A 16604-nucleotide genomic window follows, 5' to 3' on the forward strand; every position below is an offset into this window, starting at 1 on the left:
TTGGAACCCTCTGGGGCATGCTATGTGCACAGTCTTCCTCCTGTACTCCACATTAAAGAAGCCCTTTTGATTATCATTTTAATAAACGAAAATCATCCCACATCCCTGCTGTTTCTAGGTCCAAGATAAAGTATGAGGCAGCTGAACTTCCTGCATTTTCTCTGCTTTATTACAAAATATTTCCAACAGTCTTCTGTGGAAAAAGTTTAATGGTTCTTTGCCTTCTGTGTGAGGTTTTACAGCAGTCAAGCAAAAACCTGGGTAGTTGTACATAACAAGTAGTGTCCACTGGGGGAAAAAAAATCATCACTTAAAGCAAAATGGTTAAAAATAAGTACGAATAAACCTATGCAATTAGCAGAGAAAATATTTTTCCTGCTCTTAAAATAATTAAAATATCTACCATATCATGGTTTAGAAATAAATACAATGCTTCTGCATGACAAAATACTCTTGCATCTTCCAGTGTCCTCTCTAGAGGCTCTAAGTGTGGGTTGTGAGTTATTTATTTATTTATTTGTTTGTTTGTTTGTTTGCTTGTTTATTTGCTGTTTGGGTCACAACTGCCAATGCACAGGGGTTACTCCTGGCTCTTCACTCAGGAATTATTACTGGCGGTGCTTAGGGGACCATATGGGATGCTGTGAATCAAACTCAGGTTGGCCACGTGCAAGGCAAATGCCCTACCTGTTGTACTATTGCTCCAGCCCCGAGAGTCATTTATGAATGTAAAAATAATAAGTGCTCATTGTTCTCCACTTAACCACACTAATTTTCTTCAAAGGAAAGTTGTGAGTGTTTGTAAAACTCTAAATATCTAACTAACTGTACAATTCATGGAGGAAGACATGGAGGGCTGGAGTGATAGCACAGCAGTAGGGCATTCACCTTTCACGCGGCCAACCCATGTTTGATTCCTCCACCCCTCTTGGAAAGCCCAGCAAGCTACCTAGAGTATTGCACCCCCATGGCAGAGACTGAGAAGCTAACCGTGGCATATTGGATATACCAAAAACAGTAACAATAAGTCTTACAATGAGAGACGTTACTGTTGCCCGCTTGAACAAATCGATGAACAATGGGATGACGGTCACAGTGACAATTGTACAATTCTATGATTATTGTCTATTAATTCTTTCATATTTTTCTTGGGGTCGGAGGAAAGCCTGTCTGTGTTCAGGTCTTTCTGCTGGCTCTGGGCTCAGGGATCACTCTTGGAAATACTTGGGAGACCATATGTGGTGCTAGGAAATGAATTTTGGCCAACTGTATGCAAGATAATCACCATATCTGTTGTATTATCTTTCCCACTCCTTACTAATTTTGAAAGTAAAATGACTTTTTTTTGTGAAGAAGCTTTTTTTTTCTTTTTGGGTCACACACGAAAATGCACAGTAATTACCCCTGGCTTGTGCACTCAGGAATTACTTCTAGTGCTTCTTAGGGAACCATATAGGATGCTGGAAAGCGAACCTGGGTCAGATGCATGCAAGGCAAACGTCCTACATACTGTGCTATCACTCCAGCCCCCAAAGAAAAAGTTATTTTGTATCTAGATTTATAATACTTGATAGATCCTTATAAAAGATTCTCAATTTCAAAGGAAAACCAAAGACCACAGAATTAGCTGTTATTTAAGTAGTCACTGACTTTGGCTGAAATGGTAACTGAACATGACGTGAGAAAATTTTTACATATTCAGTATTCCTATTGAATAAAATAAGATATAGTCCCATTTAACAAATGAGAGGATAACTTGAAAGCTTCAAAGCTACAGCTAGTTAGCAAAAAATAAGAATTTGAGTTGAGAGTTAAGACTGCAAAATATAATTTATTTTGTGCTGGAGCGATAGCACAGCGGTAGGGCATTTGCCTTGCATGTGGCTGACCCAGGTTCAATTCCTCTGCCCCTCTCGGACAGCCCAGCAATTTACCTAGAGTATCTTGCCCGCATGTTAGAGCCTGGCAAGCTATCCATGGCATATCTGATATGCCCAAAACAGTAACAGCAAGCCTCACAATGGAGATATTACTGGTGCCTGCTCAAGCAAATCGATGAGCAACAGGGTAACAGTGACAGTCCACTAATGAATTATTGTAAAAAGTGTTTTAATTGTGGGCTGGAGTAATGATACAATGGTGAGGGCTCTTGCCTTGAATAATTTTGGTCATTCCATATGGTCTCCTGAGCAGTGCCAAGAGTAATTTCTGAATGCAGAGTCAGGAGAAGCCCTTGAGAACCATCAGAGTGAACCCCCTCCCCCAGCATGCGTGTACACACACACACACACACACACACACACACATACACACACACCACGTAAAAAAGAATCTATAGGCCTCCAAACTATATATAGTCTTCCTAGCTTACCAAGAGTGATACCTGAATGCAAAGGCAGGAGTAAGTCTTAAGCACTGCTGGGGTCACCTCCAAACAAAAACAAAATGACAACAACAACAACAAAAATTATTGAAAGGGGCTAGAGTAGTAGTAAAGCAGGTAGAATATGCGCCTTACAAGCAGCAGACAAGGGTTACATCTCCAGCATTTTATTTGGTCCCACAAGACTGCCAGGAGTGCTTCTTGAATGCAGAGCCAGGAGTAACTCCTGAGCACTGTCGGGTGTGGCCCCCAAACCATAAGCAAATAAAAATTATTTGTTTTTAAAATGTTCTAATTCTTTTGAAATGTTCTTGTAATAAATGGATTAATAGAAATTCCTTTAACTTGGAAGAAGAGTCTCGAAACAATGTTGTGCTAATTTCACCTGACAGCACTGATCTATCAGCAATGAACTGACAGTACTGAATATAGCCACCAGGGAAACAGTCTCCAAGACATTGTTTATACAAAACAGAGCATCCAATTCCAGGGTCAATAATTGGGCTTTAAAAAAATATTTGACACACACGTTTTATCAGGGAAATGCAAATCAAAACAAAATGCCAGTAAAAGTTATATACACCAAAAAGAATTAGAACTGCAAGAACTGAGGATGGAGAGTATAGTGGATAGCACGCTTGCTTTGCATGTGGCTGACCTGAACTATATCTAGATCTTCTAGGCCCACCAGCGGTGTTCCCTAAATGCAGAGTCAGAAGTAAGCCCTAGCCTGGCCAGGTGTGGCCACAAAATGAGCAAAAAAAAAAAAAAAAAAAAAAGAACAATGCTGTGTTCGAGATTGAAGAAATATGAACTTCCATTCACTGTTGGTGAGAATGTATATTGGTCCTCCCTCTTTGGGATAAAACAGTTAAATTTCTCAAAATATTTAAAAATGTAATTCCACTCCTCATTAATCAGGACAAGAAACCTAATTTGAAAAGATGCAATTAATCATTACATCTGTTTATTGCAGAGCTATGACAATAAACGAGATTTGGAAACAACCAAATGATAGATGAGTAGATGTAGAAAACATGGTATAAAATGAATATGGGCTAAATAAATTGTACAGAAGGCAAGATGCTTGCTTTGCATATTGCCTACCCAGGTTTAATTCCTGGAACCCCATAAAGTCCCCTGCGAACCTCCGGAAGTGATACCTGAGCACAGAGCCAGGCATAATCCCTGAGCACCAGCATGTTTGACTCAAAAACCAAAAACAAACAAGCAAACAAAAAATCACTGTCACTGTTACTGTCATTCCATTGCTCATTGATTTGCTTGAGCAGGCACCAGTAACGTCTCCATTGTGAGACTTGTTTCTGTTTTTGGCATATCGAATACGCCACTGGTAGCTTGGCAGGCTCTGTAGTGTGAGTGGGATACTCTCGGGCTTACCAGGCTCTCCTGGAGGGATGGAGGTATCAAACCCAGGTCGGCCACGTGCAAGGCAAATGCCCTACCTGCTGTGCTATCGCTACAGCCCACAAAAAATGAAAAAAGGAAAAAAATGAATCTTTGCAGTTGTAATAATTGGACAGAAATTAATGGGGTTATGCTGTAGCACTGTAGCACTGTCATCCCATTGTTCATCGATTTGCTTGAACGGGCGCCAGTAATGTCTCCATTGTGAGACTTGTTACTGTTTTTGGCATATCGAAAATGCCACGGGTAGTTTGCCCGTCTCTGCTGTGTGGACGGGATACTCTCGGTAGCGTGCTGGGCTCTCCAAGAAGGATGGAGGAATCGAATTCAGGTCAGCCGCATGCAAGGCAAAAGCCCTATTCACTGTGCTATGGCTCCAGTTGAGAAAGCAAAAGAGAAATGTCATCAGACAATATGATTCATATGTGGAATATAGAAAAGTAAGGGAATAGACAAAATTAAAAAAAAAAGAAATCTCTGAGCTTATATATCGGATCTAAGGCTGCTATAGAATAAAGGAAGTGAATTGAAGGAGAAAGTGAATTATGGGGAGGCACGGTGTTTTGTATTGTAGTCAAAGTGTGAAGAAGTGTGAAGTTCTGCACCTAAAATATAGTCATACCTAATGTCACATCAAATAAGGATTAAAGTAAGGTACAACAAGAGTATGTTACATTATAGGCTTATTATTTTAAGGCAGTGCATAAATTTCTGAATTTGTTGTCATATTTATAGTATACTGGCATTTTTATGAGTTCTATAATTGATTGCTTTATTACTTCAGAGAATATATGAGTAAAATATGAGGTTCATAAAATTCTGGTTCAAATAAGCTAAATTATAAAGTCAGCTAAACAATTTATTTACTATCTGTGGAGTTGTCATCAAATTTTAATATAGCTAGAGTAGGCATTAACTTTCCCAATCCCCATGTTCAAGGAAACATAGTATCTGATAAGTTAGATAAAGCCATTAAACAGTCAATTTACATTCCTATAGACCTCACGTTTTCTCATGGAACAACTACTCAGTTTTACAGATTTAGACTTTTTTTGCTTCTTGACCAACCCAAGAAAAACTCAGAAGGCCCTGGGAATCTGTCCAGTAATTCTCAGCCAACCTAGCTAAAGTTTATTGATACAGCTGATTGGTATAGTGCCTGGTAGTAAACTCTAAGGCTGTACCAGGCAATGTTAAGAGACCATGGGATGAGAGGAATAGAACAAGAGTCAGCTATGTGCGAGACATGTGCTACCTCTCCACTTAGGAGTTAGCTCTTTACTCCCACAAATTACTTATTAATGCTGAATTATTTAAAACTTAATGTCTACTCAGTGAATTTTAGGCTGAGAATGCCTAAAAACTGGCATTAGTCTGTGTATGAGCACTGAAAATCACAGATCCAACATTTTTAGAAATATTACCACAATTTTTAATAATAAATCATATAAAAGTTTCTATGAGAACAGACCTTTAACTCTTCTCACAAGAAGAAAAAAATGTAATGATATCAGTGGTAGGAAACGGATATTAACTAGATTATTTTTTCTTTTGCTTTTTGGGTCACACCCGGCGATGCTCAGGGGTTCCTCCTGGCTTTTGCACTCAGGAATCACTCCTGGCTGTGCTCAGGGGATCATATGGGATGCTGGGAATCGAACCCAGGTCAGCTGCATGCAAGGCAAATGCCCTACCCGCTGTGCTATTGCTTCAGCCCCTAACTAGATTTATTTTTATCTTGTGAGTAATTATCAAATTATTATATTGCACACTTTAAACTCATAATATCATGCCAATTATACATCAATTAAAATAAATATAATTTAAAATGTTCATTTATATTAATAATTTCTTAGATAATAAGGCAGAGTACTTTGTTCTTCAAAACTATTTAACTATTCATTAAAAGGTTTGGCTAGAATAGTCTATTAAAAAACATTAGTTTTTGATACTGGCTGGGATAATCCTTATTTTTCAGAACATACTACTGGTTCTGAGATCAGGGATCACTCCTAAGTGTACTGGGGAACCATGTAAGAAAGATGCCAGGGATCAAACTTAGGTTGACCACATGCAAGACACTTACCTTACCCGCTGTGCAATCTCTTTGATCCAACACTCATATCTCTCATTCCAAAGTAAAGTCTATTTTTAAATTATTGTAATAATCAAAGCTTCATATTAGGAGAACTATAGAACTTAAAAGAACATTAACATAACCTGAGCTTTCATAATTATAGCTGAGTTTCCTCTTTTTCTTTTTTGATTTCTCTCTTACATTATTCAAGTTAATCATTATATTGCAAAAGAAAAGTATTGAACTCTTTTATATAATATACCCCACAACAATTATAGGATCGCTAGACTATGATTTTTCTGTAAATGAATATGTCAAGACTTGAACAGCTTGCCAAGACCACAAAATAAACAGCAGTTTGGTTAGTAATCAAAAATGTCAGCTCATTATTTTTAAGATACATGGATTTCTTTCATTTTGAAAAAAATACATATTTTTAAAAATGTTTGATAAAAACATAACACTATATTTATATACTTATCAGTAAATTAATTGAAATGAATTTGGGTAAGTCTACTTTTGGAATACAGGTTTTTTTTAATTAAATATACACCCCCCCCCCAACACGTTGTTACTTTCTTGGTGATATTTTTCACACAATGGTCAATAAGTTTGTGTTTAATAGAGAATTGATGTATATTCTGAATTCTTAGAGTTGAGGGGAAATGTAGGAAAATGTTCTCATTTTAAAGTAATGCAAGTGTCAACTGCAACAAAATTCAGCTATGATATATTCAAGGCAAAAAACTACTTATTTATGAGCCACTGCACTTATGTCTAGTTTTGAGCATATATTTCCCCCATTTCAAAGATTGGGGAAGTGCCCCCACTGTTTTTATCAGAGTCAAGCCTTAACTACTTGCCAAACAAGCTAAATAAATAAATATATATGCATATATATATCAGCACAACTTCAGGGTAGTGACTAGACAAGTTTGTGTTTTCATTACAAGTATTAACACTTCATTATTGATTATACATTGTGGGAGTAGTCATAAAGACTTTTAAATTTGCTCTCAAAAGAAAATTGGATTTAATATTTATCACATTCTTAGGAACGCTAACATTTTGTGAACACATATGCATCAAATGATGATTTTATTTGGTTTGGATATTTTTCAACCTAATTTTCTTATCAATAATGCAAATAATCTTTTAATGTTTAGAAAAATTAATGTAGAATTGTATACTAATCTTATTCTGCCTGTAGTGAATATAAAATTTATGAAATATAAGTACTACCAGAGGGATAGAAAATTGACCAATAAAGGGACCATATATATCTTTCTAATCCCATACTTTCTGGGCCCAAACACATCTGACCCATTTGGGTTCTAAATATATTAGCTTAATGAAAGAAGCAATGAATGTACCAATGAATCTGTGGTACTATAGTGTGACTTTTTTGTTTTGTTCTGGGACTACACCCATGATGCTCAGTGTTTACTCCTGGCTCAGGCATCACTACTGAAGGGACTAGGGGATACTATACAGGGTTTGGATCCGGGATCAAACTTAGGTTCACCTTGTGTAAGAGAAGCACCTACCTTCAGTAAAATATCACCAGCCCCTATTATGTGACCTTTTGAAAGCATTTCTGTTCACTATTTTTTTCTGTGTTTCTAATGCCAATACACTACTATATGCCAGCATTGAAGATGCTATTTCCTTTTTTTTCAATTGTTACTATCATAACATTTCTTTTGCTTTTATGTTTTTTTTTTGTGTATATTCCAGTTGTCGAAGTTAGTGTCACACTTCTTAAATGAACAGAAAGAATTTCTGTAATATCTGTCTGAGTACTCAGTGGATTTTTTTTCATAAAGGAACTGCACTAGTCATTTTGCAAGATTTTTTCTTTTGAAATAAGAAAATATATTAAAGAGAGGAATATGAATCAGCAGTCAAGAAAACTAAATTCATCTCTCTTTGGCCATTCTACTGGTTTTCATTCTTTCTGGAGATTAATCTTTAGAATATAGTGCTCTTGGAATACCCAGGCTCAGTTTTTCTTGAATGTCAATAAATCAAACTACATTTACACTGTTATGTTAAAAACACATGTTTTGTGGTTACATAAAATATTAACATGATAACTTAATTATAAAAATTTCCCTTAAGACTATGTAAAACTACAAATAGTTGGACTATGCAATGCCAAAAGTAAAGTTAAATCTAAAAATCAGAGATTAAGGAAGTGTTTGGCCGCTTGAGAGGCAATTTTTAACACTAAAAGTTTACTATTTTGCTACTGATAGTTCTGCATTCCTTAAAACTTAGTAAGGTTCAATCTCCATTAAGTGGGCGAGTCCAAGAGTTGAAAGTTTAACTAGATTTTATTATTTAAAATTCAAGAAGATACCATATTGAATTAGATAAATCATCACTCTGGAAGCATAGAACAAGATATTAAAGGACCAGTTTTTATCTTATAGACTGTGTGTCAGAAAATGCTGGATGTTTTAAATGTGATTTGCCTATGATTTCAAAGCCATCAAACCCTGACTTTAGAAAAGAAAGAGAAAAATAATCTCAAACTACTTCCCTTTTTATCCTATTCTGCTTCCTTTATTCCTCATTAGGTGGCACTGTCTCTCATATTTGAAGTTGCAAAGGTTAAAATTGAAAAATGCAAAGTCACTTTATGAAGATGACAAATGTAAAAGACAGCCTACACCCCACTCACCCAAATCAGAACACTGGACAACTCGAAGATGACACTGGCAGCGGAAGGGACACATTGGTCCTAGGGGGTCGAAGATAGGAACATCAGGTTTTATGGGCTTCTCTTCTGAACCTGCCCCAGAAGCTTCATCTTCTAACATAAAGTCAAATAAGCCTCTCTGTTGAAAAGGACTGGCCCAGGAAACTTGAACAAGTAGAAGGACGATGAGAGTTGCCTTCATGTTTTATCTCATGTATTTTCACAACCAAGGAACCTAGGAAGTAAACAAAAGGTTCAGACGAATAGCATTGCCTAATTTTTCATTTCTTATCCCACACAGTGGAGTGAGCACAGAGAAAAATATTTTTAAAACACTTCTCTTATTAGAACTTTAGGGATGCATTTGAATGATAAGGTATAAACTAAGTCATGTATCTATTATGATAAAATGGCATACTATTTAATTCTGCTTCTTTGAATTTGGGGTCTGAATTCAAACAGTTTATAGTATATTTGTGTTTTGTTTTGTTTTGTTTTTGCTTTCGTTCACACCTGGCAATGCTCAGGGGCTACTCCTGGCTCTGCACTCAGGAATTACTCCTGGTGGTGCTCAGGGGGCTATATGAGATGCCAAGGGGTTGAACCCGGGTCAGCCACATGCAAGGCAAATAGCCTCTCCATTGTACTATCACTCTGGCCCTGTATTTGTATTTTTTAAAAAAATGATGATTATCTACAATAATTGACTTTTTAATGGTCACTCAACACAAACTATACAAGCCATGCCATATTCAGTACACATGAGAAATCTCTAATTTCTGCTTCAGAAGTGTCTCTGGACTCCAGTCTTATCTTTCCATTCCTCAGTATTTATCTTGGTTCGTGACATTCTTATCACTCTCTGAACTCTGTCAAGAGCTTCCAACTGGTTTGTGTTGGAAATTTTCTCTTCTCCGTGCCATCTGTCATTCCACTACCCAAAACATCATCTTAAAGCCAGATGCAATTGGATAAACCTACTGCAAACACTTTGCTGACTTCCCATGGCTTAACAGTGAGGTCTAATCCCTTGTGCTACATTTCAAATCATTCGTAATTTGGTACCAACTGATTTCTCCAGTCACATTATTCTTCCTTATTTTCCACTTCCAGTCCCAAATCAAAGTTCCTCCCTCCCCTTACTCACAACTAGCCATCCATTAAAACACCTACCTGGTAAGAGGTCTGCAAAGTTTAAAGGAGAGAAAGGGTGTCCCTTCTGTGTTTCCTGGCTCATCCAAACAGGATGTTGCTTTCTCTCTCTTCTGTGTTCCCAAAGCACAATTGCTCTTACTTCTTTTAAAGAACTTATCAAATAATATTGTGATTTGTTTTGCATGCTTGGTCTGCCCCTCTCCCCCCAGCTAGAAGATGTACTCCTCCAGGGCGTGCCTTATTTTTCTTTGTTCTGTACTCCAGCTTGCACAATATTATGCACATAAATGACTCAAATGACCATCAATTTCTTAGCAATACAAGTTACTCAATTTTTCCAGTAAGATCCCTGCTTTTTCAGATCACAAAATTATCTCTGCTCTAGTAGCAAAGATCAAAAACCCTTATTTGTGTTTAGGCAAGATTCTTGCTTACAGATAACTTTCACCCAGTTTCTCAAAGTGATCAATTTTAATAAATTAATAAATTGCGAGGAAAACTAACTTTTCTAGGTAATGTTATTGGTTTAATCAATAGGGCTCTCTTGTAAACAAACTAACAAAAAGTATACATTTGACATCAGACAACTTTTGTCCTTTCATTCAATACAAAATTAAAGCTTTATACATTTTTGTCCAGTTGATTGTTTGACTGCTATGAGTTTACTAAATATGATTAAGAAAAGTTGATTAAGTGAAGTAAAAACAACTTCTAAGTTGATAACATAAAATCCCATTGGCACTATTCTAAGTAGTCCCAAAACATACTGTGTGTTTGTTTAACATTTACTTCCTTTGAATTTTACACTTATAACAATTTGTATTAATGCTATAGATTCATAACCGCAAGCAGGCAATTGAATGGGGTCCTTAGTCAAGTGCAGCATATGCACAAGGAAATCTTTTTATGCATTAACTTGATTGAATCTTGGGAAATTTTTGCCAAGATCCACTAGAGAGGCAACTAATGATTTTTAGTGTCTTACCCTTTTGTTATTAGTTACTGAACAAAAACATTGTTCCTGAAGTATGTGAAAAGCAGCACACATATCAGTTTCTGAATTTTTATTTTTTTAATGCCATGTAGATGATTATGTGTCCTGTCCCTTTAAATTCACTCTCAAGTTTCCTCTAAGAGCCCATTCCCCCTCTGTTACTAGGTTGCCCTTTAAAGGAGACCCTATTGTTTTGGCAGTGTGTCTTGGTAGGATCTTTGGGAGCTGAGTGGGTTTTCTGTCTGTTTCACTTTAAAATGTAAAGTTTACGGTTTACCACAAGTTTGCTAGCCTTGCATATTTAATGTCTTACAATTTTAGAAGAAAAATGAAGCAAAGTCATTGCAGATTTAATAAATAGCAACAAGAATTAATGCAGATGTTGTTGTTTTAATCTTTTCTCCAGAGCAGAAAATGTCTGGTTGCTTCACTCATCCGAAGAAGGAAGTAGTGAGCGTCCAGAGGAATACCATTGCCTACGTTTGTGTTTGTGTACTTTTGTTAAATATCCCTTGTTGGTTAAAACTGAACTTGAACAGTGTCCATTACTTATTTTATATCACTAGCATTTGTTTGTATGTGCTCTACTTACACATGGGTGCATTTTTAACCCTTAAGGTTCCGGGGAAGAGTATATCTAGGACTTTTATACTAATTCCTCCATGAAATCACTTCTTTTAAATTATAATTTCATATTTGAAAAGAGCATTGTCAAGAAATATGAACAACTACTAATAATTATTTCCTTAACTGTTTTTGTCCTTAATAAGTCAGAGAAACAAGCAAACAAATCCTCCCACATAGGAACCGAAGGTACTATTAATCAAATAATACACTTTTAATATTTTGTTGTAACAGCTTTAAGTTTTCTCAAAATGCATCTCTTGTTCCTAAATGCTAATTGCTAAAATTAATTCTTTACTCCAATAATTGTTATTGTTTATTAGAGTTTTACTAAAAATCCTCTTTTCCCTTAAATTACCTCAGCCTTTAAATTAACTATATCATGCAGATTGACATTTGTGTGATGTTATTAATTAATGCCTTGGGGATTGTGAGATGCTTAAAGTTATAATTGCAAAGCAAAGCTACAGTCTCCCATAACTTAAAAAAATAAAAGGCTAATAATAATAGGATTATTTAATAATGAATAGTAACAATAACATCAGTCCACATATAAGTGCTAGTATTAGAAACGGTTCCTTTACTGGTCAGATATCAAGAAGAAAAAGCCACAGGTATTTGTATCCTTGAAGCTCTCTGCACTAGTAATCATCATGTTACCCTGTTTTGAAATTCAGAAAGTAACATACATCCTAACATTTACTGAATGTACCTTATAGTAAGAGTACATTTGATTGAAAATACTTACGGCTTATTCTTTACATTTTAGAAAACGTAACTGAGATAGTTCTGTCTTTAACAGTCAGAATAACTATCTTAATGTTTACAACTTCTCTAGTTAAAATTTCTATCCTTTCATCAGTTTTAGAAATATATTTAGGGCTCCAATTAATCACCAGAGTTCTCTGGGGTTTTAAAATTTCTTAAAATACACAGGAATTCGGTAAGGGAATAAATCCTTAAATGTATCACCAGTTACAAATAGTCTAATAGTTTAGAACACTTCTTTGTAAAGTCTTCCTAAAGAGCTAAACATTTTACTAATACAAATGCAAAATACACACATATAGTCATAATGTTAGATTACAGGTTTAAAACATAAACATCTTTGCAAGAAGAGAAAGAACTCAAGAATTGCATTCAACCACTTACTCAAATATATAACTTCTGTTTTAAGCAATACTTTTTTCACATGCTGCATAAAGATTACTCAAAGTTTAGCTCAATTTTTCTCCCTTTTTCCTTTTCTCCATAAATGATTCCTTTTGCTCTCGATGTGATTGAAGTTTTATTAATCTGTAGCAGAGTTCAGGACAATTATTGAAAACCATACCTTTTAATCCGGGAATTTGCCACAGGAGCCCTCAAAGCTGAGATGTAATTACACTAAATTCAGCCCAAGCAAAAGAGCTTGCAGGTGTGGAAAGGAGGAGGGGTAGGTGCTGCGCTGTGACTGTCACTAGATTGAAATGCTTCTGCTTCTACTCCATAGCACAGTTAAAAAATAAGGTTTCCCTCAATGAACAAAATCCGGCTGACACCCACATTAGATCATATGGTAATGATATGTCTCTTGTATTGTAGCCAGAAACTTTATCGGTCATTTTTTTTTCTCTTTCCTCCCCGTTTGCTTTAGTCCTTTGCATCTGCTTAAAATTGGAAACTTCTTATGTAGTAAGAGTAGAGTAACCTGACTCAAATTTAGTCTTATTCTGTAGATTCAATTCTCTAAAATATTGTGTTCAAAGGCTTTCTTACCCCTCCCCCAATTCTAGTGCATTATCCACCCCTTTGTAGTAGTCCTGCATTCAAGTAACATTTATTATATTTCTGAAATCACTTTTCTTGCAGATTGTGTATGACCACAAATGGAATGAAATTCATCTTGTAGTTATTTCAAATGTGGTCTGTGAAAACAAATGAGCAGTTTTATGTGCAAACATTCATTTGGTTTCTTTCTTGCCTTGGGCTATTTGTGCAAATTCAAGTGGAGGGTCCCCTCCCCCCCAAGTACTATTTTGAATGCACTTCTAAAGTGTTCTGGAAGAAAGTCTTGTTTTGCAGGAAAAGCATGCCATTTATTACTCTCATTACTCAGACTTTAAAATATATCAGTTGACTTTGTGTGTGTGTGTGTGTGTGTGTGTTTAAGTAAACTATGTAGAAGCTAGAGTTGGTCACAATTTAGACTGTATATGAAAAATTGTATTTCCATAAATTATAATTTTATAGAGTCCAGAACTTTGAAAAGCCAATAGAATCTATGGCATTTTTCAAACTTCAGGAAACAGCAAAAACGGAAGTTTAGGCATAGGAAAACATGTTATCAATGGGAAGTTGTTATTAAATTTTTTGAAATTCCCTTGCTAGATTTTTTACAGTCCTCTGTGTGCATCTCTGTTTCCAGGTGCAAACATAAATTGAATATCTGTGACACACGAGTTCATACCCCTCAAAGTACCTCTTTTTTGTTTTTCCCTCCTTGAGCTATCAAAGCTTAAAATTCTATAGGAAATATCCTCTTGCCTAGATGAAATGTAGAGGAATTAAATTCTTAAGTGGCTATCTAAATGAGATGGTAGAGTTAGCACATGATAGTTTACCTTATTTTCTCAACCCAACCTCCTGAGTTATATTTTTAAATTAATTAAAATTATTTATAGTCAGGCAGTAATTATACTAGTATTATTGTTTATGGTATTGAATTCAAAAATACTTCATCCTATTATCATCAAAGTAATGAATAAATACCCTCTCTCCATCAATACGACCATATCATGTCTAGCCCAGTTTTTTTATAAATGATTAAGAAATACTTGGTGCACATTTAAGTAACCAGATCATGATTATGAACTGCACCATGGTTTACTTTTTATCAAAACCCAAGCACACTGAAGTATACATTTAAAAAATGACAATAGGATAATTTTTCCTCTCTCTCTCTTTCTATCTCTGTCTCTCCCTCTCTATCTCACTCCTCACAGCTCTTTAAATTTCTTAACAATAAAAACTATTTTGCCTCAGTAAACAATAACAATATAAAAGTGCAAGAAACAGAGAGAGAGGAGGTCAAAGCATTTTTTAGCAAAGTAGAAAAATAGAAGTAAAGCAGGAGTAGACAACACAGACATATCATTCTGCTGTGTGTATCATCTTACTTTTATTAAGCAGAACAATTTGCTGTTTTGGTCATTGTCTGCCTGTGTCTTCCTTCTGAGTGTAAACTGTGTGGAAGCAGAAATCTTACTTACCCTGGGGCCGGAAAGATAGTACAACCAGCAGAGTTCTTATCTTGCATGCATCTAATCCAGGTTCCATCCCCAGCACCCCGTATGTCCCCTGATTCCCACCAGAAGTTATCACTGAGTGCAGAGCCAAGAGTATGCTCTGAGCACTGCCTAGTGTGGTCCAGCTACCAAAACAAAACAAATCAAAACAAAATCTTACTTAATTTTTCTGAGCGCATTTTTCATAGCTATGAAATAGATGAAACTGACCTAATGTAGGGCTCAAGACATAATACAGCAGGTAAGGCACTTGCCTTGCATGCAGCTCATCTGGGTTTGATCCCTGGCAACACATATAGTGCCCTGAAGCACCACCAGAAGTGACCCCTATATACAGAGCCAGGAGTTTTTATTGCTGACCACAGCTCAGCTGCAGCCCTCACTCCAGAAAAAGGGGAAAGTAAAAAAAATTATGTAACGTATATACTGGAGTAAAGAAAAAGTGAGCCTATGTTATATACACATATGCATAAATAATATAGTATGTAACTCAGTTAAGCCTTTCATGTATGGATATTTGTTTTGTGTGTGTGTGTTTGTATTTTGTGCTCTGTCTTGTAGTAATTGTTCCATTTGAGCAATGGAAATTATATTTTGTTTTTGACAGATGAGAAAACCAGTTTATTCATTTGTATCCAAGGTCATAAAACTGGTAAGAAGCATAGCAGAAACTACACCTAGTCTAGTTTTCAACTACTATAATCAACTTTAATGAATGTCCACCAATTATTCTAATAGAAAATAACTTGCCAAAATTAACAGATAACATAAATTTGTGGGCTATTTGAAAAATTACGAATAATTTTAAGCTCTATATTTGTATAAAAACAGATCTTCCAACTTGGGGTGGATGGAGCAATAGTAGAATGGGTGGAGCACTTGTTTTACATGTGGCCTACCAAGGTTCAAGTCCTGGCACTTCATGTGATCACCAGAGCCCTGGTAGGAGTAACTCCTGAGTACAGAGCCAGAGTTAAGCCCTGAGCACTGTCTGGTGTGGACTGAAAACAAAACAACAACAACAACAAAATCTTCCAATTTTCAACGGTGGATTTTAAGTTCCACAATCCCAAGTATGTTTCAAAAAACAACTTCTGATTTATTACATGTGTGTTTTTTAGTCGTAAATTGCACATATTGTCACATCCACTTATAGAGAGAAGAAATTAAGTCATATCATAGACATGTGTAAAGTGAAAAAGGAATCACAGAGTTATCACAGAACCAGTTGTTTTGCTACCTGTTGGAAATGGAACAATTTTGAGGGTAGACACATTGCTTACACAGAGACCGCTTACATTTATCCTGATTAAAGTGTTTGGAGGTGGGCTCACTAAAAGCATGGCTTCTGTATAGATATTTATTATATTCTAATTCAAAGTACCCACCACAACTTCTGTAGGAAACACTAACTCCATGATTTCTACTGAAAAACTAGTAGTTACCAGAGTAGCTATATTTTACATATTTTCAAAGTTGAGTTCAAGACTGGTCACTCATTCTCAAGGACATCAGATTTAAGTGATTTAAACTGGACCTGCATATTAAGGAGAAGAAGAATGCCAGAGCTTATAAACATCTACTTCTGATACCCTTTTATTTTCTAAGAGGTCTAGAGATGAGTGGTTATCTTCAAAAAAGGTAATGCAACTGATTTATTCTTAGACTAACTTTCCAAAGTCAGGTCAGGGTCTGGCGTGGACTGTATGACTCTTTATTTTGAACCCTAGACAGAGTTTTTCTCTGAGATGTTCAGAAATAGGATTGTGGTGGAATTCTAGGAATCCTTGAACATAAGATAGCCTCTGTTTGTTTGCTTGCTTGCTTTTTGGCCATACTCGGTTATGCCCAAAGCTTTCCCTATGTTCTACACTCAGGAATCACTACAAGTGGTGCTGGGGAACCATTTGGGGTACCATAAGCAAGGCTTTACTTGCCATACACTCTGTACT

At 36.0% G+C, this 16604-nt stretch overlaps 1 protein-coding gene across 3 annotated transcripts in view; it reads right to left on the bottom strand.

Moving 5' to 3' along the window:
• Nucleotides 1-14696, bottom strand: part of DCN (decorin) — a 44141-nt gene extending 29445 nt beyond the window's left edge. The window contains exons 1-2 of one of the 3 annotated variants that reach the window (XM_055118346.1): nucleotides 14617-14696; nucleotides 8575-8827 (exon numbers count right to left, since the gene is read on the bottom strand). In XM_055118346.1, coding sequence (XP_054974321.1) covers nucleotides 8575-8794 — 220 coding nt within the window. In that variant the 5' untranslated portion in view covers nucleotides 8795-8827; nucleotides 14617-14696. Of the gene's footprint in view, nucleotides 1-8574; nucleotides 8828-9765; nucleotides 9883-12698; nucleotides 12833-14616 lie in introns of those variants that run through there. The other 2 variants (XM_004602736.2, XM_055118345.1) reach the window with 2 other exon arrangements.
• Nucleotides 14697-16604: the final 1908 nt, after the last annotated feature.

This window comes from Sorex araneus, chromosome 10, assembly GCF_027595985.1.
Source record: "Sorex araneus isolate mSorAra2 chromosome 10, mSorAra2.pri, whole genome shotgun sequence".
Taxonomy (NCBI): Eukaryota; Metazoa; Chordata; class Mammalia; order Eulipotyphla; family Soricidae; genus Sorex; species Sorex araneus.